Below are 26,724 nucleotides of genomic sequence, written 5' to 3' on the forward strand. Positions count from 1 at the left end.
AGAAGGGCATTATATCATAATCAAGAGTTCTATAGACAAAGAAGACCTAACGATTGTAAACATTTATGCACCAAATGTGGAAGCACCCAAATATATAAATCAATTAATCACAAACATAAAGAAACTCATTGATAGTATTACCATAATAGTAGGAGACTTCAACACCCCACTCACAACAATGGACAGATCATCTAATCAAAAAATCAACAAGGAAACAATGGCTTTGAATGACACACTGGACCAGATGGACTTCACAGATATATTCAGAACATTTCATCCTAAAGCAGCAGAATATACATTCTTCTCCATTGCACATGGAACATTCTCCAGAATAGACCATATACTGGGACACAAATCAGCCTTAAGTAAGTTGAAAAAGATTGAGATCATACCGTGCATATTTTCAGACCACAACACTATGAAACTCGAAATCAACCACAAGAAAAAGTGTGGAAAGGTAACAAATACTGGGAGACTGAAGAAAATCCTACTAAAGAATGAATGGGCTAACCAAGAAGTTAAAGAGGAAATTAAAAAATTCATGGAAGCCAATGGAAATGATAAAAACACAACCCAAAACCTCTGGGACGCAGCAAAGGCGGTCATAAGAGGAAAGTATTTAGCAATCCAGGCCTTCCTAAAGAAGGAAGAAAGATCTCAGATACACAACCTTAAGCCTTAAGGAGCTGGAAAAAGAACAGCAAATAAAGCCCAAAACCAGCAGAAGACAGGAAATAATAAAGATTAGAGCAGAAAATAATGCTATCGAAACCAAAAAAACAGTAGAACAGATCAATGAAACCAGAAGCTGGTTCTTTGAAACAATTAACAAAATTGATAAACCACTAGCCAGTTTGACCAAGAAGAAGAAGGAAAGGACCCAAATAAAATCAAGGATGGAAGGGAAGTGATCACTATGAACACAACAGAAATAAAAACTGTAACAACAGAATATTATCAGCAATTATATGCCAATAAAATGGGTAATCTGGAAGAAATGGACAAATTCCTAGAAACATATACACTACCAAAACTGAAACAGGAAGAAATAGAAAATTTGAACACACCCATAACCAGTAAGGAAATCGAATTAGTAATCAAAAATCTGCCAAAAAGCAAGAGTCCAGGGCCAGATGGCTCTCCAGGGGAATTCTACCAAACATTTAATCAAGAGTTAACACCTATTCTCTTGAAACTGTTCCAAAAAATAGAAATGGAAGGAAAACTTCCAAACTCTTTCTATGAAGCCAGCATTACCTTGATTCCAAAACCAGAGACCACATTAAAAAGGAGAACTATAGACTAATTTCCGTGATGAACATGGATGCAAAAATCCTCAACAAGATATTAGCAAACTGGATCCAACAATACATTAAAAAAATTATTCACCACGACCAAGTGGGATTTATACCTGGGATGCAGGGCTGTTTCCTTATCCACAAAACAATTAACGTGATTCATCACATCAATAAAAGAAAGCACAAAAACCATATGATCCTCTCAATAGATGCAGAGAAAGCATTTGACAAAATACAGCATCCTTTCTTGATAAAAACCCTCAAGAAAGTAGGGATAGAAGGAGCATACCTCGAGATCATAAAAGTCATATATGAACGACCCAATGCTAATATCATCCTCAATGGAGAAAAAATGAGAACTTTCCCCCTAAGGTCAGGAACAAGACAGGGATGTCCACTCTCGCCACTGTTATTCAACATAGTATTGGAAGTCTTAGCCTCTGCAATCAGACAACACAAAGAAACAAAAGGCATCCAAATTGGCCAGGAGGAGGTCAAACTTTCACACTTCACAGATGACATGATACTCTATATGGAAAACCAAAAAGATTCCACCAAAAAACTTCTAGAATTGATTCATGAATTCAGCAAAGTTTCAGGATATAAAATCAATGCACAGAAATCGGTTGCATTCCTATACACCAACAATGAAGTGACAGAAAGAGAAATCAAAGAATCAATCCCATTTACAGCTGTACCAAAAAACATAAAATACCTAGGAATAAACCTAACCAAACAGGTGAAAAATCTATACACTGAAAACTATATTGAAAGCTTATGACAGAAATTGAAGAAGACACAAAAAAATGGAAAAAGATTCCATGATCCTGGATATGAAGAACAAATTTTGTTAAAATGTTGATACTACTCAAAGCAATCTAGGATACAGGATAAATGTATAAAATGTATTGTATTTTAATACACCAGTAATGAAGCAGCAGAAAGAGAAATTAAGAAAACAATCCTAATTATAATTTCACCAAAAATACCTAGCATAAGATACCTAGGAAAAAACCTAACCAAAGAGGTGAATGACCTGTACTCTGAAAAATGAAATACTGATAAAAGAAACTGAAGACAACACAAAGAAATGGAAAGACATTACATGCTCATGAACTGAAAGAATATTGTTAAAATGTCTATACTACCCAAAGCAATCTACATATTCAATGCTATCCCTATCAAAATAACACCAGCATTATTCACAGAGCTAGAACAAGCAAACCTAAAATTTGTATGGAACCAGAAAAGACCCCAAATAGCCAAAGCAATCTTGGAAAAGAAAACTAAGGCTGGAGGCATCACAATCCCAGACTTCAAAATGTATTACAAAGCTGTAATGATCAAGACAGTATGGTACTGGCACAAGAACAGACACTCAGATCAATGGAATAGAATAGAGAACCCAGAAATGGAACCACAAATGTATGACCAACGAATCTTTGACAAAGCTGGAAAACATATCCAATGGAACAAAGAGAGTCTCTTCAGCAAGTGGTGCTGGGAAAACTGGACAGCGACATGCAGAAGAATGAACCTGGACCACTTTCTTACACCATACACAAAAATAAACTCAAATGGATGAAAAACCTCAGTGTCAGACAAGAAGCCATCAAAATCCTCGAGGAGAAAGCAGGCAAAAACCTCTTTGATCTTGCCTACAGCAACTTCTTATACAAAACGTCTCTGGAGGCAAGGGAAACAAAAGCAAAAATGAACTACTGGGACTTCATCAAAATAAAATCTTCTGCACAATGAAGGAAACAATCAGCAAAACTAAAAGGCAACCAAGAGAATGGGAGAAGATATTTGCAAACGACATATGAGATAAAGAGTTAGTATCCAAAATATATAAAGAACTTACCCAACTCAACACACACACAAAAAATAATCCAGTGAAGAAATGGGCAAAAGACATGAATAGACACTTCTCCAAAGAAAACATGCAGATGACCAACTGACACATGAAAAAATGCTCAACATCACTTATCATCAGGGAAATACAAATCAAAACCACCATGAGATACCATCTTATACCTGTCAGAATTGCTAACATTAACAACTCAAGCAACAACAGATGTTGGCGAGGATGCAGAGAAAGGGGACCTCATTTGCACTGTTGGTGGGAATGCAAGCTGGTGCAGCCACTCTGGAAAATAGTATGGAGGTTCCTCAAAAAGCTAAAAATAGAAGTACCCTACAACCCAGCAATTGCACTACTAGGTATTTATTTATCCAAGGGATACAGGTATACTGTTTTGAAGGGACACATGCACCCTAATGTTTATAGCAGCACTATCAACAATAGCCACAGCATGGAAAGAGCCCAAATGTCCATTGATGGATGAATGGATAAAGAAGATGTGGTATATATATGCAGTGGAGTATTATTTGGCAATCAAAAAGAATGAAATCTTGCCATTTGCAACTACGTGGATGGAACTAGAGGGTATTATGCTAAGTGAAATTAGTCAGAGAAAGACAAATATCATATGACTTCACTCATATGAGGACTTTAAGAGACAAAACAGATGGACATAAGGGAAGGGGAACAAAAATAATATAAAAACAGAGAGGGGAACAAAACATAAAAGACTCATAAATATGGAGAACATACAGAGGATTACTGGAGGGGGTGTGGGAGGGGAGATGGGCTAAATCGGTAAGGAGCACTAAGGAATCTACTCCTGAAATCATTTTTGCACTATATGCTAACTAATTTGAATGTAAATTTTAAAAAACAAAATTGAAAAAAAAAGAGTACACTTAGCATGATGAGCACTGAGTAGAGAATTGTTGAGTCACTATATTGTACACCTGAAATTAATATAACACTGTATATTAATTATACTGGAATTATGATTAAAAATACTAAAAGCTTTTTTAAAGGCTCAAAAAATACATGTATTCTCTGAAAATATGCAAGGGGTATTACTCCCCTCCCCCAAACCCTGGAATAGTTAAGCCACTTAAAGATCAGTTTGCTCATCTGAGGAACTAAGTACTTACTCTAATCTTGTCAGGACATTTAGTGGCTTAATGAATGGATTTGAGAAAGGAAGTTTAAGACCCTGTGAGCAAGATGCAGCAAATTGTAAAACAGCCTGGTAAATGGCTACTCACCCAAAACAAATAACAATTTATGCCAGGCATAAAAAATCTGATTGAACTTGCTTTATTACATGTGTACCTCTTGGGCGATGAAAGACTTGTAAAACAATGTTTCTGGGACAATCAATTAGGGGTACCTGTTTGCAATGGTATTGTAAATACAAATGTTTCTATTATTGTGCTGGTGGCCAACAGAGGGACGGATTTGTTTGAAAACAGATTTTCTTTGAAGAGCAAGACTCTGAACATAAGAGTTACTCAGAAAATTCTTCATGAGCAGGTTGGAGGGAAGATGGCGGCGTAGGAGGATGCTGGGCTCACCGCCCGTCCTGCTGATCACTTAGATTCCACCTACACCTGCCTAAAGAACCCAGAAAACCACCAGAGGATTAGCAGAACGGAGTCTCGGGAGCCAAGCGCAGACGAGAGGCCCACGGAAGAGGGTAGGAAGGGTGGCGAGGCGGTGCGCGCTCCACTGACTGGCGGGAGGGAGCCGGGCGGAGGAGCGGCTCGCCGGCCAAGCAGAGCCCCCGAGTCTGGCTGGCAAAAGCGGAGGGGCCGGACAGACTGTGTTCCGACAGCAAGCGCGACTTCGCGTCTGGGAGGTCATAAGTTAACAGCTCTGCTCAGAAAGTGGGAAGGCTGGAGGACAAAGGGAGGGAGAGCTGCTGAGCCCCCGGACGGCAGAGCTCAGCTTGGCGGGGAACAAAGGCGCTCGCCAGCACCATCTCCCCCGCCCACCCCCCAGCCAAAATCCCAAAGAGAACCAGTTCCTGCCAGGGAAATTGCTCGCTCCGCACAAACACCCAACTCTGTGCTTCTGCGGAGCCAAATCTCCGGCAGCAGATCTGACTCCCTCCCGCTGCCACAGGGCCCCTCCTGAAGTGGATCACCTAAGGAGAAATGAGGTGAGCCTGCCACTCCTGCCCCCGTGCACCTTGCCTACCCACCCCAGCTAAAAGGCCAGATCCCCAGCAGCACAAGCCTGGAAGTGCGCAAGTAGCCCAGACGGGCCACGCCACTCCACAGTGAATCCCGCCCCTAGGAGAGGGGAAGAGAAGGCACACACCAGTCTGACTGTGGCCCCAGAGGTGGGCTAGGGGCAGACATCAGGTCTGAATGCGGCCCCGCCCACCAACTCCAGTTATACACCACAGCACAGGGAAGTGCCCTGCAGGTCCTCACCACTCCAGGGACTATCCAAAATGACCAAATGGAAGAATTCCCCTCAGAAGAATCTCCAGGAAATAACAACAGCTAATGACCTGATCAAAAAGGATTTAAATAATGTAACAGAAAGTGAATTTAGAATAATAGTCATAAAATTAATCGCTGGGCTTGAAAACAGTATACAGGACAGCAGAGAATCTCTTGCTACAGAGATCAAGGGACTAAGGAACAGTCACGAGGAGCTGAAAAGCGCTTTAAACGAAATGCAAAACAAAATGGAAACGATGACAGCTCGGATTGAAGAGGCAGAGGAGAGAATAGGTGAACTAGAAGATAAAGTTATGGAAAAAGAGGAAGCTGAGAGAAAGAGAGATAAAAAAATCCAGGAGTATGAGGGGAAAATTAGAGAACTAAGTGATACGCTAAAAAGAAATAATATACGCATAATTGGTATCCCAGAGGAGGAAGAGAGAGGGAAAGGTGCTGAAGGGGTACTTGAAGAAATAATAGCTGAGAACTTCCCTGAACTGGGGAAGGAAAAAGGCATTGAAATCCAAGAGGCACAGAGAACTCCCTTCAGACGTAACTTGAATCAATCTTCTGCACGACATATCATAGTGAAACTGGCAAAATACAAGGATAAAGAGAAAATTCTGAAAGCAGCAAGGGATAAACGTGCCCTCACATATAAAGGGAGACCTATAAGAATCATGACTGATCTCTCCTTTGAAACTTGGCAGGCCAGAAAGGCTTGGCACGATATCTTCAGTGTGCTAAAAAGAAAAAATATGCAGCTGAGAATCCTTTATCCAGCAAGTCTGTCATTCAGAATAGAAGGAGAGATAAAGGTCTTCCCAAACAAACAAAAACTGAAGGAATTTGTCACCACTAAACCAGCCCTACAAGAAATCCTAAGGGGGATCCTGTGAGAAAAGTACCAGAGACATCGCTACAAGCATGAAACCTACGGACATCACAATGACTCTAAAACCATATCTTTCTATAATAACACTGAATGTAAATGGATTAAATGCGCCAACCAAAAGACATAGGGTATCAGAATGGATAAAACAACAAGACCCATCTATTTGCTGTCTACAAGAGACTCATTTTAGATCTGAGGACACCTTTAGATTGAGAGTGAGGGGATGGAGAACTATTTATCATGCTACTGGAAGCCAAAAGAAAGCTGGAGTAGCCATACTTATATCAGACAAACTAGACTTTAAATTAAAGGCTGTAACAAGAGATGAAGAAGGGCATTATATAATAATCACAGGGTCTATCCACCAGGAAGAGCTAACTATTATAAATGTCTATGCGCCGAATACCGGAGCCCCCAGATATATAAAACAATTACTCACAAACATAAGCAACCTTCTTGATAAGAATGTGGTCATTGCAGAGGACTTTAACACCCCACTTACAGAAATGGATAGATCATCTAGACACATGGTCAATAAAGAAACAAGGGCCCTGAATGACACATTGGATCAGATGGACTTGACAGATATATTTAGAACTCTGCATCCCAAAGCAACAGAATATACTTTCTTCTCAAGTGCACATGGAACATTCTCCAAGATAGATCATATACTGGGTCACAAAACAGCCCTTCATAAGTTTACAAGAATTGAAATTATACCATGCATACTTTCAGACCACAATGCTATGAAGCTTGAAATCAACCACAGGAAAAAGTCTGGAAAACCTCCAAAAGCATGGAGGTTAAAGAACACCCTACTAACGAATGAGTGGGTCAACAAGGCAATTAGAGAAGAAATTAAAAAATATATGGAAACAAATGAAAATGAAAATACAACAATCCAAACGCTTTGGGACGCAGCGAAGGCAGTCCTGAGAGGAAAATACATTGCAATCTAGGCCTATCTCAAGAAGCAAGAAAAATCCCAAATACAAAATCTAACAGCACACCTAAAGGAAATAGAAGCAGAACAGCAAAGGCTGCCTAAACCCAGCAGAAGAAGAGAAATAATAAAGATCAGAGCAGAAATAAACAATATAGAATCTAAAAAAACTGTAGAGCAGATCAACGAAACCTAGAGTTGGTTTTTTGAAAAAATAAATAAAATTGACAAACCTCTAGCCAGGCTTCTCAAAAAGAAAAGGGAGATGACCCAAATAGATAAAATCATGAATGAAAATGGAATGATTACAACCAATCCCTCAGAGATACAAACAATTATCAGGGAATACTATGAAAAATTATATGCCAACAAATTGGACAACCTGGAAGAAATGGACAAATTCCTAAACACCCACACTCTTCCAAACCTCAATCAGGAGGAAATAGAAAGCTTGAACAGACCCATAACCAGTGAAGAAATTGAATCAGTTATCAAAAATCTCCCAACAAATAAGAGTCCAGGACCAGATGGCTTCCCAGGGGAGTTCTACCAGACGTTTAAAGCAGAGATAATACCTATCCTTCTCAAGCTATTCCAAGAAATAGAAAGGGAAGGAAAACTTCCAGACTCATTCTAGGAAGCCAGTATGACTTTGATTCCTAAACCAGACAGAGACCCAGTAAAAAAAGAGAACTACAGGCCAATATCCCTGATGAATATGGATGCAAAAATTCTCAATAAGATACTAGCAAATCGAATTCAACAGCATATAAAAAGAATTATTCACCATGATCAAGTGGGATTCATTCCTGGGATGCAGGGCTGGTTCAACATTCGCAAATCGATCAACGTGATACATCACATTAATAAAAGAAAAGAGAAAAACCATATGATCCTGTCAATCTATGCAGAAAAGGCCTTTGACAAAATCCAGCACCCTTTCCTAATAAAAACCCTTGAGAAAGTCGGGATAGAAGGAACATACTTAAAGATCATAAAAGGCATTTATGAAAAGCCCACAGCTAACATCATCCTCAATGAGGAAAAACTGAGAGCTTTTTCCCTGAGATCAGGAACACGACAGGGATGCCCACTCTCACCGCTGTTGTTTAACATAGTGTTGGAAGTTCTAGCATCAGCAATCAGACAACAAAAGGAAATCAAAAGCATCCAAATGGGCAAAGATGAAGTCAAGCTTTCGCTTTTTGCAGATGACATGATACTATACATGGAAAATCCGACAGACTCCACCAAAAGTCTGCTAGAACTGATACATGAATTCAGCAAAGTTGCAGGATACAAAATCAATGTACAGAAATCAGTTGCATTCTTATACACTAACAATGAAGCAACAGAAAGACAAATAAAGAAACTGATCCCATTCACAATTGCACCAAGAAGCATGAAATACCTAGGAATAAATCTCACCAAAGATGTAAAAGATCTGTATGCTGAAAACTATAGAAAGCTTATGAAGGTAATTGAAGAAGATATAAAGAAATGGAAAGACATTCCCTGCTCATGGATTGAAAGAATAAATATTGTCAAAATGTCAATACTACCCAAAGCCATCTACACATTCAATGCAATCCCAATCAAAATTGCACCAGCATTCTTCTCGAAACTAGAACAAGCAATCCTAAAATTCATATGGAACCACAAAAGGCCCCGAATAGCCAAAGTAATTTTGAAGAAGAAGACCAAAGCAGGAGGCATCACAATCCCAGACTTTAGCCTCTACTACAAAGCTGTCATCATCAAGACAGCATGGTGTTGGCACAAAAACAGACACATAGACCAATGGAATAGAATAGAAACCCCAGAACTAGACCCACAAACGTATGGTCAACTCATCTTTGACAAAGCAGGAAAGAACATCCAATGGAAAAAAGACAGTCTCTTTCACAAATGGTGCTGGGAGAACTGGACAGCAACATGCAGAAGGCTGAAACTAGACCACTTTCTCACACCATTCACAAAAATAAACTCAAAATGGATAAAGGACCTGAATGTGAGACAGGAAACCATCAAAACCCTAGAGGAGAAAGCAGGAAAAGACCTCTCTGACCTCAGCGGTAGCAATCTCTTACTCGACACATCCCCAAAGGCAAGGGAATTAAAAGCAAAAGTGAATTACTGGGACCTTATGAAGATAAAAAGCTTCTGCACAGCAAAGGAAACAACCAACAAAACTAAAAGGCAACCAACAGAATGGGAAAAGATATTTGCAAATGACATATCAGACAAAGGGCTAGTATCCAAAATCTATAAAGAGCTCACCAAACTCCACACCCGAAAAACAAATAACCCAGTGAAGAAATGGGCAGAAAACATGAATAGACACTTCTCTAAAGAAGACATCCGGATGGCCAACAGTCACATGAAAAGATGCTCAACGTCGCTCCTCATCAGGGAAATACAAATCAAAACCACACTCAGATTTCACCTCACGCCAGTCAGAGTGGCCAAAATGAAGAAATCAGGAGACTATAGATGCTGGGGAGGATGTGGAGAAACGGGAACCCTCTTGCACTGTTGGTGGGAATGCAAACTGGTGCAGCCACTCTGGAAAACAGTGTGGAGGTTCCTCAGAAAATTAAAAATAGACCTACCCTATGACCCAGCAATAGCACTGCTAGGGATTTACCCAAGGGATACAGGAGTACTGATGCATAGGGGCACTTGTACCCCAATGTTTATAGCAGCACCCTCAACAATAGCCAAATTGTGGAAAGAGCCTAAATGTCCATCAACTGATGAATGGATAAAGAAATTGTGGTTTAACACTCAGATACCACCTCACGCCAGTCAGAGTGGCCAAAATGAAGAAATCAGGAGACTATAGATGCTGGAGAGGATGTGGAGAAACAGGAACCCTCTTGCACTGTTGGTGGGAATGCAAATTGGTGCAGCCGCTCTGGAAAACAGTATGGAGGTTCCTCAGAAAATTAAAAATAGACCTACCCTATGACCCAGCAATAGCACTGCTAGGAATTTATCCAAGGGATACAGGAGTACTGATGCATAGGGGCACCTGTACCCCAATGTTTATAGCGGCACTCTCAACAATAGCCAAATTATGGAAAGAGCCTAAATGTCCATCAACTGATGAATGGATAAAGAAATTGTGGTTTATATACACAATGGAATACTACGTGGCAATGAGAAAGAATGAAATATGGCCCTTTGTAGCAACATGGATGGAACTGGAGAGTGTGATGCTAAGTGAAATAAGCCATACAGAGAAAGACAGATACCATATGGTTTCACTCTTATGTGGATCCTGAGAAACATAACAGAAACCCATGGGGGAGGGGAAGGAAAAAAAAAAAAAAAAAAAAAAAGGTTAGAGTGGGAGAGAGCCAAAGCATTAGAGACTGTTAAAAACTGAGAACAAACTGAGGGTTGATGGGGGGTGGGAGGGAGGGCAGGGTGGGAGGGAGGGCAGGGTGGGTGATGGGTATTGAGGAGGGCACCTTTTGGGATGAGCACTGGGTGTTGTATGGAAACCAATTTGACAGTAAATTTCATATATTAAAAAATAAAAAAAAATAAAAAAAAATAAAAAAAAAAAAGAAATTGTGGTTTATATACACAATGGAGTACTACATGGCAATGAGAAAGAACGAAATATGGCCCTTTGTAGCAACGTGGATGGAACTGGAGAGTGTGATGCTAAGTGACATAAGCCATCCAGAGAAAGACAGATACCATATGGTTTCACTTTTATGTGGATCCTGAGAAACTTAACAGAAACCCATGGGGGAGGGGAAGGAAAAAAAAAAAGAGGTTAGAGTGGGAGAGAGCCAAAGCATAAGAGACTGTTAAAAACTGAGAACAAACTGAGGGTCAATGGGGAGTGGGAAGGAGGGGCGGGTGGGTGATGGGTATTGAGGAGGGGACCTTTTGGGATGAGTACTGGGTGTTGTATGGAAACCAATTTGACAATAAACTTCATATATTCGAAAAAAAAGAATAAAAAAAATAAATAAAGTGGTTAGTTCACAGAAAAGCATAGCACACAAGATTTCCTGTATCTTTCCAGGTATTGTTCTTTGTCTACTCTCAGTTGAGCCCATAAATTCCAAGGCCCTTGTAGTTTTCCAAATCCTTCAAGGTTCCAAAAACAGAACCTGGCAAAAATGCATGTGTCCCTGAGTTTTCAGATATTTCCTCTTCATCAATGTGGTCCCTGGTAAAAAGCCACTATTCTGGGTTTCAGGCAACATCAGGAGATTTTTTCACCAAAAGCCTGTCAACCATTCCAGGCTGTGCAATTTGTGTGTATGCATGTGTAAACAAAATCATATAAGTAACTCATCCGAATCAGAGGTTCCTAGTGAGTCCCAAAGCTGCTGTAGACTAAATGTTTGAACATTAAGTTTTCATCTCATCGGTCTGCCTGTGCATTGGATATTCAGGGCTGACCTAAGACAGTGAGGGTCCCCAGAGTCTTAGCTTTTTGCTATGCTCTGAAAATCAGGCTCACGTTAATCGTTTAACCTGTTCGTAGAATTCCCAGGTATCCAGAGCTAGCCCAGGGGACCTGTAAGGATAAGTCAAGTCATCATTTTTATCAGAATTTTTAAAAAGGAGCTTTGAAATAACAGTCCTAAAACAGAAAATGAAGTATATTTCTGCTGCAAAATTAATCATTGCACAAGAAGAGGCGTTTTATTTCCTATTAACCAGATAATTTTGAATTCCTTAGCTTTTGTTTTTATTCTGTAGGCTAAGATAATATTTGAGAAGGATTCCTCCAAACCCCTCAAAAACATTCCAAACTATGCTATGACTGGTAATGCTGGGCTATTCATTTTGATTAATGATAATTTACAATCATCACTCAAGGTCACAAGCAATTCGGGACCAATATAGATAAAACTAGTATGTTTTCAGGGGTTACTGTGCATCATGAATTAAATTAAATATGAATTGAAGTTGTTTGTTCAACCAGCCAGTTCATTCTTTGAATCCTACTCATTTGGTAATGTAAATTTATGGGATTAGAGCCAGAAAAATAATAGAACTTTCTCATCTTCTCTACTGTAGCTCTAACATACACTGCTTGCCTCTCTATTTTATTTATATTATTTTAACAAATACACTCAGAGTTCAATTTTAGCTGAAGAATAGCAACTAGACCATTCAAGAGGATATTTGCATGAAGCAGTAATAAAGGCATTATCTAAATAATCAGTACTGGTTTTTCAGTGCAGTAAATTCTCCAGTTTGTTTAGTTCTCCCTCCTTAGAGACTTCCTGAACCTTAGTGTCCATGGCAACAGAGGGAATCTTCCCTGGCAGTATTCAGCTCTGTATTCACATACATTTTGGTTCCATGGATAACTGAGTTATGACCAACCAATCACACAAATCTTAACTTTGAATGCTACATTTGAAACACTTCCAAATATTTTAAGAAGTAGTGAATCATGCAAAGATCTTTTCTTTCCCTCTCTCACCTACAAACTGTTTAAAAGGTAAGAAATTAGTTTATCTTCCATTAAAATATCTTTAAAATGATTCCAAAATTTTCAAAACAACAGCAATCTTGAAATTCATTGAAAGTTCCACATTAAGGCCTCTCTTCATCTAAAGTGAAGAGCAACAGGAATTTTGATATGAATATGATTGTGAAAGTATATGTTTTCTAATATTAGATTTCAAAATCATCAACTGAAACTACATTTTAATATGATCCCAATTTTTTTTAATTTGTGTTTATGAATACATTTTGATGTAAAGAAATATGGTAAAATGCCAACAGTGATTATTTTGGGGTTGTGGAATTACCATGATTTTTTATTTTTTAATGTTTTTCTGAATTTTTCAAATACCTTTGAAGCAGATAGGCATTCATTTTAAAATCCAAAAACAAAGGCATCATTTAAAAATTTAATCTATTTTTCTCTATATATTAAATCAAGCTTAGTTGTTGAAAGAGGCAAGCGAATCAACATACCTTTTGATTAAATGGGCTCGGCTGTTCACATAGTTGGAGTCAAAGGAATAGTTTTCAGTCTGCAATGGGGAAAAAAAGATTAAAAATGTTACATAGATGATTCATGGAAAGAGCCAAACTGTCCTACTTATGAGGAATTTTTCTACTGGATGAGAGGCAATGAATGAATCAGAAACCAAGGCCATAGCCAGGTAACACCCTGAGGAATGATTGCTGCCTGCTTAGGGCTCTGAGGGCTCTGTAGAAGCAGCCCTCACTTACAGACCAAGATGAACTTTACTCAAACATCCCCTATAATATGGATGGCTACTGACCATGCAACCACTTAGAGGAAGATACAACATGACCTACAATCTTTACAGAAACTAATTGTTTTCCATTCCCAGTGGATATAATTCTGTGCCTATCAAATTGACTGGAAGTTCAAAGGTATTTTTATTACTAGTACATAATTAACATGTTAAAATATATATTCCATAGATATGGAAATGCAGACAAGCTAATCCCCTACTGTGGATTTAAACTCTGCACTTCCTTTTGTTTTAAGACATTTTGCTCAGCATTGGTTATGCAGGAAGGCCTTCATTTTATCACACATATAAAGGCAAACAACTATTATGCCTGAAACTGGATGAAGGGCAGTCCACAGGGAGTGCCAAAGCCTTTCATGTGAAACATGAAGCTTGCAAGCAAACCCTGTCTCAGCTCCTATCATTAAAACACCACTTCCTAATCTGGTTACAGTAGACTGCCTGAGCAACAGCTTTACAAAAACAAATGCAAAATACCTGCCAGATGAATGAGATGGGAAAACAGTTCATGAGCACCGAAAGGGAGCAGCCTTAGAAGGTGGGAATGCAGGGAAAAGTTGACACTGAAGTAACTGAAAGTTCTAGTACAGTGGATCTTACTCCCAACACTCAAGTTTTGTTCTGACTGAGCCATCGTACATACTGGAAAATGCATAAACACATCTCCTCCACCCTCCTGCTCTTCTACCAGAAATCATTTCCATCCCCACCATTCCCATCATTCCTTAGGACCTTCTGAAATGACTTCAACTAAAAGTGCCTGGAAAAGGAAACACAATAGCTGTCTAGCTACCAAAATACCAGATTCCTTTCAGATGACTACCTGTCAGACATTAACTGTGCTAGGCTCTTAGACACAACTTTTGGTTGCAAGGAACTGAAAGTTTAGTAGAGGAGAACAGGATAGGTGATAGTAGATGCAACTACCACATGAGCATCAAACAGCCAACAGTTAGGGTAGAGACCCTAAGTATCTACAGTAGGTGGGGATGGGGGGTGGTAAGTAGGCAGGAAAAAGGAGGAGAGAATATTGAGAAGGAATCTAAATCCCATCATTGTTTTGTACTTACTCAGGCATGCTCATGCCCTCTGCATGCCCCTCATTTGAAGATGGGCTCTATAATATCTATTCACACTACTTTTATGTACAGGTTAAAATCCACTTTAACATAAACCACAAGTGATTTTTGGTTCTGTTGTAAGGAATGGAGTGGGAGAGTAAAAAATAAAAAGGATCAGTTCATTTCTAATTTGTTCATAAAAATAGAACTACCTATGAGCCAGCAATTGCACTACTAGGTATTTATCCAAGGGATACAGGTATACTGTTTTGAAGGGACACATGCACCCCAATGTTTATACCAGAACTATCAACAATAGCCACAGTATGGAAAGAGCCCAAATGTCCATCAATGGATGAATGGATAAAGAAGATGTGGTATATATATACAATGGAGTATTACTCAGCAATCAAAAAGAATGAAATTTTGCCATTTGCAACTGCATGATGGAACTAGAGGGTATTATGCTAAGTGAAATTGGTCAGTCAGAGAAAGACAAATATCATATGATTTCTCTCATATGAGGACTTTAAGATACAGAACAGATGAACACAAGGGAAGGGAAGCAAAAATAATATAAAAACAGGGAGGAGGACAAAACATAAGAGACTCTTAAATATGGAGAACAAACAGAGGGTTACTGGAGGGGTTGTGGGAGGGGGGATGAGCTAAATGGGTAAGGGGCATTAAGGAATCTACTCCTGAAATCATTGTTGCACTATATGCTAACTAATTTAGATGTAAATTAAAAATATAAAATAAAATAAAACGGATGCTGAAATTGTTACAAATATAACTACAGGAAGAAGAGGCAAACTTGAAGCTACATTGGGAATACAATGCTAGAAGTATTGCTGGAAGAGGTTATCCATCAGTCAGTCAACCAACAAGCATTTCTTGAATTAATTTACTATATCAACATAATAAACACACAATATGCTGTGTAAATGTGCTCTTCTATGATATTCAATACATATTCTATTAACAAGTAGAAGTTCCCCACCTGCCAAAAACACCATGCTATCCAATTAAAACAGGAAACTGATTAAGTACTAAGGAGTTCAATGTCTAGTTTCACCATGAAACCTTAGGTAAATTACTTAATTTATGCATGCCTCACTTTCCTCCTATGTAAAATAAGGATAATAGAACATGAATCCAAAGGGGAAGTTCAACTGAATTTATCATGACTCATGGTAGACATGGTGGGAAATCCTTTATCCCCTGCTTTCTACAGAACGCACAACCCCAAATAGGATCGAGAATTTGACCTCACTCAGGCAATAAAAGAGTAGCATGAACACATTTCATTTCAGTTTCCAAACTTACTTAAATCATTTTTTCAAGAAAGTTAATAGACACACAGAAGCAAAAGAAGGAAAATGTGATGATACTGGCTTTGCAAAAAAAAAAAGCATTGAGGAGCATCCCAAGATACTGTCATGTTAAAGAAGCCAGTTTTCAAGTAGAATATTTTGCATAGCTTTGCATATGAGGCATCCAACCTGTGTGCAATGTGCATGGAATATGGAGCTCTTTGGAGACCCGACCTCCAACCATTGTGCCAGAACTTTATGTATGGGCAAATAAACAAAACCATACAAATTCTATCCCTGGTGACTGTACTACTTCTTGATCCTAATGGAATAATATATCTCACCATGAGAATCCCACTCACAGGCAATGAGTTAAAAGAAGAAATAAGTCTAGAAGGCTTGCTTATGGAGACTTTATCAGTGCTCTGTCCTCTCTGGGATACAGATTGGTTAACCCGGGCAAACATGCCAGGCATGATCTGCCACTGTAGGTAGGAGAGTATCACTGAAGCTTATATCACCTTCCTATCTTTCTTTCCCCCCTTTTTTTTTTACTCTAAAAGACTAAACCACTCATTTTTGTGGGTCCAAGTATAAATATTCCATTCCCCAAACTGGCACAAACCATAATAGGCAGGTGTCCCATGCTGCACCCCCATCAAATTAGAAGCACTAGTCATAAGGTAGATTCCTAGAACCAATTTTCCCATAGTGGATAGGGCTATGCTGAGTCATCCACTGTCTTTTTGTTTTTATATTCAGTCTCAGGTCTCTGTGAAGCCACTTAATTGGAGTTTGGAAACAACCTATGAAACAGAATTATTCTAAATGATAGGACACACTATTCTGGCCCCATTAATACTGCATTCCAAACAACTGAGGTAATTTGCTATCAATAGCCAATTATGAGTCTATGTATATTGACATCAAGTGTTCTTGCTCATAGTGATTCAAGGTATGTACTCAAACCCAACTCCTGTGCATTGAAAGCGTATATTTTTTTCCACACTTCAGATGGAGTAAAGAGTGAGACTCAGACCACCCTGAAGAAAGAAATAATATTTTCTTAATGAATAGCTTGCATGTCTTAAGCCAGTGGTTCTCAGCCCTAATGCATATTAGAATCAACTAGGGAATTTGGGTTTTTTTTTTTTTTAATACTGTTGCCAAAGTCCCACTCCAAGAGATTCTGAGGTAACTGGCCTGGAGTGGGGCCCAGGCATTGGTATTTGTTTAAAACTTTCCAGGTACTTCTAATGTACATCCAGAGGAGAGAACTGTCCTGAGCAAAGGACCGACCACAGGCTTTGACCCGGTGTGCTGTGTTTTCTAATGCAAGCCCAGCTATTTAGAAGATGGCATCCCTTCTGTCAGATTATTTGCCAAGGCCATCTCAATATAGACTAAATAATTAGAGCAGAAATACACGTTTTAAGAAATGATAAAAGAGCTTTTCTTTTTTGCATGAATGTATTGGCTTCTGGTTAGCCTTATTTAATCAAAATTTGCTTGACATTATTCCAATCCCCTCTCTAAGTATTCTAAATGGCAAATAACATGAAACATTTGAGAGGGGAAATTTTCTCTAAATGTCACATTAATTTCACTAGGAAATGTCCCCATGTCTAATGAGACAGCAAAGTTAACACAGGAACGCAGTAAAAAGACAAGAACAACATTTGCTTCTGGAAAACCTAATTTTAACATAAAAAAATGGGTCTGCAACAAACTCTTATTTCTAGTGTCAATGGAAAATAAGAGTCACTTTCCTATCATTTAACATATTTATCCCAAATCCTTTCCTTAATTAGAAGTGTTTATCCTAGAAACTCATTGAGAACAGACTTGTCACTTGGCTTAGGTTTAATAAAACCTTGATTTTCTGAAAACCTAAAGAATAAATACTTCTAGGTAGCTGAGTTTTTTAGACAGCTTAGGGCTTTCCTCTGTAAGGACTAAAACACTGATTTAAAATCCTAACCATTCTACCTTGTTTCTGAAGGGAATCATATAGTTGTTTATTGGTTGCTTAGGAGCACCTTTCTAAACATAAATCACTGCACCATGTAGGCTTTGCCTGTACACTCACTGACCCCAAAGTGCTGTGGTTTTTGAGTTCTTGTCTTTAATTTTTAACATATGTCCTTCACCACGTTGCTATCAAACACTCAGTATTGTTACTTCTCAGTGCTATCAATATATCAAAAACAGCTCCTCTTCCATTTTCAGTTTGATACTTCTACTCTACTGTGTTCTCAGAAGCTAATTATATTTGGCTAGAAAATAAGACTTAAGGTCTGGGCGGAGAGCTGAAATGTTGTTTTAGAAGGGAAATTACATGATTTTTAATACAGAGACTTTGTGTAATGTTTTGGTTCTTGTTGCTTTTTGGTTTCTTTACCTGCTTTGGAGCCTTCTCTGATGACTACTTTCTATTCTGAGCTCCCTCCTGGATATGCAGATTTTCCAGTGAGACTTTGGGGTAGGTGGTATGCTATTATGTCTCTATGTTAATAAGTCTGGAACATCAGAAGTCAAATGTTTCCATTTTGTCAGGCCTCCAAGGTACAAGAATGCCCTACTTTAATTATCATTTTGCATTACTTTTACAGTTCACTGAATTTTACCCTTTTCTCTGAAAGAGTGACTGTGACTCTCTCAGCACCACATTTATCACCAGGAGAGACTTCAACCCGAAGGAGAAAGAAATCCAATAAATGCAGATATCTAGGACTAGAATCTTTGCCCAGTATCACAAATCCACAGGTCACTACACAAAGCTAAAAAAGGTTGCAAACACTGAGATTAAAACAGAGATTCCTCAAACTTTAAGGTCTTCATTTGAAAATGAATAGCCATTTAAAAATGCACTTTAAAAGTCCCATCAAACTGAAAAGCATTCTAATTGCAATTTGTTACCTATTATTTTGTTTTTTTAACTCTTAATCATTTTAGCAATACAAACAGGAAAACTGGAATCTCAAATCAGATGCACAGCAAAGTGGTTTTAAAATGCTACTCCTTTTTTTTTAACTGCTGATGTCTAATAATGATAATTGTGCTTATTGATCAATGATGAAAAGACCCATGACCTTTTCTAAAACTGATTGCTATTTTAGATGTTCAAATGACATCTCTTCTCATGGGCATTTTTAGGAAATGAATTGCAAATGGCTTTTTCCTACTTCCTATGCCCAACACATAAAATGAAAATGTAAATTCTATATAAACATAAAATGCCAATATGCCTCCAGCTAGAATGTATATTCAAATACTCATCCATCCAGACCTCAGCATCTGAAGCAGGAATTAGTGAAGATGGAATAAAATGCACCATTCCTAGAGCTGCCATCACTAGAAAGCTCATATTTACCCTGAACTGGAAAACAAGCCAAGCCAAGTAAGCTCCCAGTAACTATGACTACACATATCTCAGGCCTTATTCTCATTCTCTCCCCCACCCCCATCTCCCTCCTTCCCTCCCTCCCTCCCCCATCTTACACACACACACACACACACACACTCATACATATCCACTTTGACTGTAGTGATCAATACAGTTTAGAGGGATGACCTGGGTTCTCTCCCTATGTTTGTCACTGACTCACTGATGGTATTGAATAAATCACTTAATCTCTCTTGAAGTCTTAAGTTATCTGTCTATAAAATGAAAATAATAAACTAAATGATGTCAGTATTCCCTTTAATACAAAAATTCTAGGATTCTAAAACAAAAGGCTCTTATTCATTCATTCATTTATTCATTCATCCATTCAATAAACATACACCTGCAAGGAGGTCACAAACTAATGGACTTCTTACCAGGGATGGTTAAAACGTCAGCCATTCAGAAAAACATGAAAAATACACACATACACACACACACACACACACACACACACACACACAGAGTGGCACGTGCTCACCTGCAGATACATGCATATACTTATACACAGGCTGCTAGAATTCAGCTTTGAAAATTACACTGCTACTTCATAGAGATAAATAGTACCATAACGGCTTGATGAACATAGGTGACTTACACGGGAGGATTTGGACTTTATTTTTCTTACACATATAAACTCACATCATAAATAAAGGCAACCTCTCTCTTCTATGAAATGGGTTATAAAATTCTTAAATTTTTTAGAAATAGTGCATGTATATGTTCCTTTAGCTCCATTTCCACAGCCTTCACCTTGTGACACCATTTTCTCATCAGTATTTGGCTTTTGATCTAGCCCATTCTGCAAAACGCTATGTGGATAATCTTCCTCAACCACTGTTTTCATCACAGCACTTCTCTTTCCAACGGCTCAAGAAACCCTTTCCAGGGGATTCTTGATGGGTTTAGCATTAAATCTAAACTAAATCTTTAACTGAATGGTTATAAAATATAAGTCCTCTACTTCCCCCATATCTAATTTCTCTCATTTTTAATATATCCACATCACTGGTCATCCCACATTGCTTAGCATTTTCTCAGCACTGTGTACAGACTATGCAATGTAGTTATGCATTTCCTTAGGTTCTATGATTATTTCATGTGTAGTATGTAAGTCAATTCATTTTCCAACTGGACTGGAAGCTCTCTTTTGAGTTCTTTATTTTTAAGTCTATTTATTTATTTTGAGTGGGGGAGAGAATGAGCAGGGGAGGGGCAGATAGAAAGGGAAAGGGAGAATCCCAAGCAGGCTCCATGCTGCGAGCGCAGAGTCCCATGTGGGGCTCAATCTCATGATTCGTGAGATCATGACCTGGGCTGAAATCAAGAGTCAGACACTCAGTCCACTGAGCCACCCAGGCATCCCTCTCTTTTGAGTTCTCAGTGCCACAATGTTGGACACTTACCAAGTATACATATAATGCATCAATGAATGAACAGAGAAGAGATGGAAGAGGCTAATAATGAGGCTACTTATTACAATTAAAGCAGATGACCAATTCTATTAGGCCAAGTGGTCCTGCTTCTTCAGAAAGCATCCATTCTACACACTGCTTTCTGTGGTTACAATTTGTTCTCTGTCTTAACTCCCAACTAGTGCCTTATAAATATACAGTAGTCTAGATATAACTGCCAGGGATAAGCTGACACAGTTTGGTGCTTTCTACCCTTCTATCTTTTTTAATGTTTTATTTATTTTTTGAGAGAGAGAGTGCAAGCAGGGAAGGGGCACAGAGAGAGAGACAGAGTATCCGAAGTGGGTTCTGCACTGACAGGCTGACAGCAGTGAGCCCAACACAGGGCTCAAACCCACAAACCATGAGATCATGACCTGAGCCAAAGTCAGACATTCAACTGACTGAGTCACCCAGGTGCCGCAGCAACTCTTCCCTTCTAAATCTATCAGTCCTACCACATCTCTGGGAATGACAGAAGTGACACATGATAGTGCTTCCAAAACACTTTGGATACTTTAGATGAAATTTCTGTAAGAAGATAATGCTTTGCCACATTACAAATCTCTGAGTCACAGATTGATGCTGCAGCAGCTACTTTTCTACATGTGAAAGAGAACTCTAGGATTCCAGTGGCTTTCAAGACAAGGCTAGCTATGGGAAACACAGGCCATGTGGTTAACATCCAACAAGTCAAGTTGAAAGAGTTCCCCTCTTGGTGGCCTTTCATCATCACTCCTAAAATTTCACTGGCACTATCAATGTGGTCAGACTACCTATAGGTGACAAAGGCAGCCTAGGGAAGGTGCTTTTCTCTGCCTTCATCTTTGATTGGGTCAAAGAGGTGCCTTTAGAAGAGCAGCCCAGTTGCAAATTTTACTACAAAGACTTCCTTGAGAAATACAGCAGTTTTCTGCAGAAAACTGCAGGAATCCATGCAATTCAGAGGCAAAGAGCCTGCTGAAAGACCAGGCTAAGTGCCATACCATTAAATAGATGAGCACAGGTTTCTGAATAAGACTCTGGGATCTTTTTCTAAGTGTTTTGTGGGCTACTGTGTACTATAAAATAGTATGTGCTTGTAAACAGCTCTCAGGAACAAGTTAATACCTATTCTAGGTACAAATGCTCTCAGGAACCAGTTAATGGCTATTCTAGGTACAAATGAAAAATCAACAAGATCTCAGTGTGAGTAAAAGTAGCTGAAAAGTGAATAAGATGAATCCAATCATGTGAACCATGCTATCTCATCCCACATAAACAAAATTCAACCTGAGAAGTAAATAGCTATCAATCACATTCACCACTGGAACAAATGCTGAAGTCCAATCACCATCTCCAAATATGTAACTACAGCATATTAAAGCTATTTTGCAGGCACAGAGTGCCTTTCATCCCCAAATATCCAAGTACTTTACAAGCAGGTGCTGTAATTCCCCCTTTAAACAGCCAAGAAAAACAAACACACAGGTTAAGTGCTACAGCCATGTTAAATACCAACTCAGCTAGACCATGCCACAAAAACAAGAACAATAAGAAATTTTCCCAGGAGCACTCTTCTTGGCATTACCAACTACTGAGACAGAAAGCAAACACAAGATGGTAACACCAAGGAAGTCACTGCTTTATACCTATTTTCCTCAAAATGACTTTCTTAGTTACTTTAAGTGAGTGAGTCAGGAGAGTATAGTCTAGCAGTTAGACAAAGATAAATTTGGCACACACTAACTGAAGATACTTCTCCAGTCCCAGCTGGACAGCCCAGTCACATAGTCCAAGGGACCCAGGAAAGAGCCACTTTCATTCCTAGACTTTAGTGACTCTCTGACAACCATCTTTACAAAGTGACCTAACATAACTAGTGATGACTTCATGGGGTAGCTCTAATTTCAGAAATTATGACTTGGTAAATCTGGTCCAACTGACAATAAGAAACCAATATAAGACCTCCTACAAGCCTGGGGATCCACAGTATGAGCTCTCCTGAATACAACATGCGTTTGAGCCCTTCTGGCCCAGAGAGGCCCAGCATACCCTTGGGACCTGAACTGGTCCATTCCTTTCTGCTAAATTCTAGTTTATTGGTGCCTCAATTCTCTGTTACTGAGCAGCTATGGAGCCCTAACTTCCTGCAGAGTGCAATTTCTATTGAGGAGCCTTGTCAGCTGACAAGACTTAAAATATTTGGAGGGAAAAAACAGTGGGTGGCCCTGTGCATATGAGCCAAACAATACCCCCAAATCCAGTTCCAACCCCAGTCTCATTGTTTATACTATACATCACTTAAAACCCAGTTGCCTCCACAAGCTTATTTAAAATTGAAGGAGTGAGCCTTTGGCATACCATTCTAAATTCATTTCCTTGTAGGAGCTTGTTACTCGAGCTTGTAATATTTGATCATGCTGACAAAAAACAGTCAAGTAATATACCATCTTAGAAACAGTGAATGTGTTAGCCTTTAATATTGATGTTTTCTAATTAGATTCAATACAATAGATCATTTTCTTGTTTCTGGTCAATGAAATTCGCCACAGTTCTCTCTTGGTGCAGCTATTTTGATTACTGCCATGGCAAACAAAGGGGCGTCTCAGTTTAGTGTAATGTGTAGTGTCAAAGATGTGCACACACAGCATCCACTTATATTTACTGTCACAAAAATATAAACAGGTTATTTATTTCTGATCTTTTAAGTACTAATTTCAAATTTAATGAGGCATAATAAATATTTCTCAAAATCAGACTCCATGGTTGCTTAACATTGGCAGCCCTTTAATTATGTCTGTAGTTTAAATAAAGGACATTAGGCACTGGAGGAAATCCACAGTAGCCTCCAGTTTTGAGCAACTTAAACAAGCATTGCAGCAAATCAGAGCTGGAAGCAAGATAGAGATCACATTTTAGTATCACTTCATGAACAATAAATGAGAAGCAATACGAAGAGTATTCATGAAAGTAATGGAAAAGTTTACTCATTCTCTAAAAGCCCCTACCTGTCCTCCCACGTCCTAATAGACTTTCTCATTTTATGCAGGGTGTGAGGTAAGGTCAGATTAGAATTTTACCTGATTTCAAAACAGAGATTAATCAAAAGGCTACTATCTGACATAAAGTGCTGGGAACCATGCATAGTAAAGCCATAATTACACCTCACAAAGTGGCTCATGTTATCAGCAGCTTGAAATTGTCAGACTATTAGAAATATGTAATGCAGTTATGCAATGCACCAACAGAACAATTACTAAAGCATCTTGCACTTACATGGAACTTACTATCAGAAAGAGTTCTAGAATAAATGCTTAACAGGCTGTTATAAAAAGGGATCATTTTCTCAAACAGCTGAAACAAAATAGTCATGTTGCACTGGTAACAGTAAATAAAAAGGGTTTCAGGAGAGAGAAAAATTACTAAACCTTAGAGAAGCCATAAGGGAAATAAATATTTTTAGACAGGCAGAAAATAGACACCCAAGTTGGAACTGGGGCTGAAGGTAGCTACATTTTCTACAGAGCTCATGGCACAGAATTGAAGAATTTTGCTTCTTATCCAGCCAGCAAGACTTCCATGAGGTGCTTAATGACTGTGATGGAGCAGATGCCTTCTATTAATATCATCCTGTAAAAAGAATTAGCATTTGGAAATGGACATAATACACAAAAACTTACCATTTCTTTTCTCCTTTTTTTTTTTTACCTTTTAACCAACATTAACTACCTAATTCTCCGCTACTATTATGAGCTAAATAAATATTATTAACTCCACTAACAGCAAAACAGAACAGGTTAAGAAATTTGCCTTCTGCTAGAGAGAAGCAGTGTCACAACTGCAGCTAGAATTCAAGACGTTTTATTCTACATCCTGCACTGACACCACTAGGCCAAATCTCATTAGAATTCTAGAAAATGCAATGAAATACAACTAATTAGGACTGGCTAACTGGGTGTACCATTTGAGAGGGGAAAAATCATCTAGCCTGCTTAAACATGACAGGTTCAAGGGTGGTAAACACAACTAGAGCAATTTCCTCCTGCAGGAAGATTTACATATAATGAGGGGAAATTCAGTGAAATCCCTATCAAGATTCCAATGGCATTTTTTTTTACAGAATCAGGAAAAAATCCTAAAATTTATATGGAATCACAAAACACCCCAAGTAGCCAAAAAAGTCCTGAGAAAGAAGGACAAAGCAGGAGGCATCATACTTCCTGACTTCAATGTATACTGTGAAGCTATAGTAATCAAAACAGTATGGTACAGGCATAAAAACAGAGAAATAGACCAATGGAAGAAGACTGAGAGCTCAGAAACAAAGACAAGTATAAAAGGTCAACTAATATTTGACAAGGAAGCAAAGAATACCCAATAGGAAAAAATATTTTCAATAAATGGTGCTGGAATAATTAAATATTAACATGTAAAAACTGAAACTGGACCCATATCTTACACCACTCACAAAAATTAACTCAAAATGAATAAAAGCCTTACATATGAGACTTGAAACTATGAAACACTTTCTATGAAGAAAACATAGAAACAAAGCTCTTTGACATGGGTCTTGTTAATGATTTTTTGAATATGACATCTAAAGCATAAGCAACAAAATAAAAAACAAGTGGGACCAGATCAAGTTAAAAAGCTTCTGCGAAGAAAAAAAAGACATCAAGAAAGTGAAAAAAAACCTTATGGAGTGGGAAAAATATTTGAAAACCATATATCTGATAACAAATTAATGTCTAAAATATATACAGAACTCATAAACCTCAATATCAAAAATACAAATAATACAATTAAATAATGAGCAAAGGACCTGAATACACATTTCTCCAAATAAAATATATGAAAGGCCAACAGGTATATGAAAAGATACTCAACATCATTAGTCATTAGGTAAATGCAAGTTAAAACGACAATGAGATATTGCCTCATGCCTGTTAGGATGTCCATCATCAAAAAGGCAAGAGATAATAAATGCTGGCATGGATGTGGAGAAAGGGGAACCATTGTGCACTGTTGGTGGAATTGTAAATTAGTACACAGCCACTATGGAAAACAGTATTGAGGATTCTCAAAAAAATTAAAAATAGAACTACAATATGATCCTGCAATTCCACTTCTGGGAATATATCCAAAGGTAATAAAAATTAACTTGCAAAGATCTCTGTACCCCCATGTTCAAAGAAACATTATTTACAATAGCCAAGACATGGAAACAACCTAAGTGTCCATCAATTAATAAATGGATGAGGACGTTGTTTTATACACATATACACACACAATGGAATGTTATTCAGGCATAAAAAAAAGCAAGGAAATCCTCCCATTTGTGACAATATGGTTGGACCTTAAAGGCATTATGTTCACTGAAATAAGTCACAGAAGAACAAATACTATGTGATCTCACTTATATATGGAACTAAACAGCACAACACCAAATTCACAGAAATAAAGATCAGACTCAAAGTTACCAGAGGCAGAGGGTGGGGGAGGGGAAATTGGAGGAAGGCATTCAAAAGATACACAAGATACACAAGATGAATAAATACTAGGGATGCGATGTATAACATGATAACTGTAACACTGCTGCAGATTATATAGGAAAGTTAAGAGAGTAAATCCTATAAGTTCTCATCACAAGGAGAAAATGTGTTTTTCTTTATTTTCTTTTTTATTATATCTATATGAGAAGATGAATGTTAACTGAACCTCTTACGGTAATCATTTCACAATAT

The 26,724-nt window shown here is 38.3% G+C and overlaps 1 protein-coding gene across 3 annotated transcripts in view; it reads right to left on the reverse strand.

Annotated features, from left to right (window-relative positions):
• The window catches only part of PCDH19 (protocadherin 19), a 134,792-nt gene that overhangs the window by 57,659 nt on the left and 50,409 nt on the right, over positions 1-26,724 (reverse strand). For all 3 annotated transcript variants that reach the window (XM_042974798.1, XM_015542228.2, XM_042974797.1), the window contains one exon: positions 13,412-13,470. In XM_042974798.1, the coding sequence (XP_042830732.1) occupies positions 13,412-13,470 (59 nt within the window). The remainder of the gene's footprint in view (positions 1-13,411; positions 13,471-26,724) is intronic.

The sequence above is a fragment of the Panthera tigris genome, chromosome X (assembly GCF_018350195.1).
Source record: "Panthera tigris isolate Pti1 chromosome X, P.tigris_Pti1_mat1.1, whole genome shotgun sequence".
NCBI classification, from domain to species: Eukaryota; Metazoa; Chordata; class Mammalia; order Carnivora; family Felidae; genus Panthera; species Panthera tigris.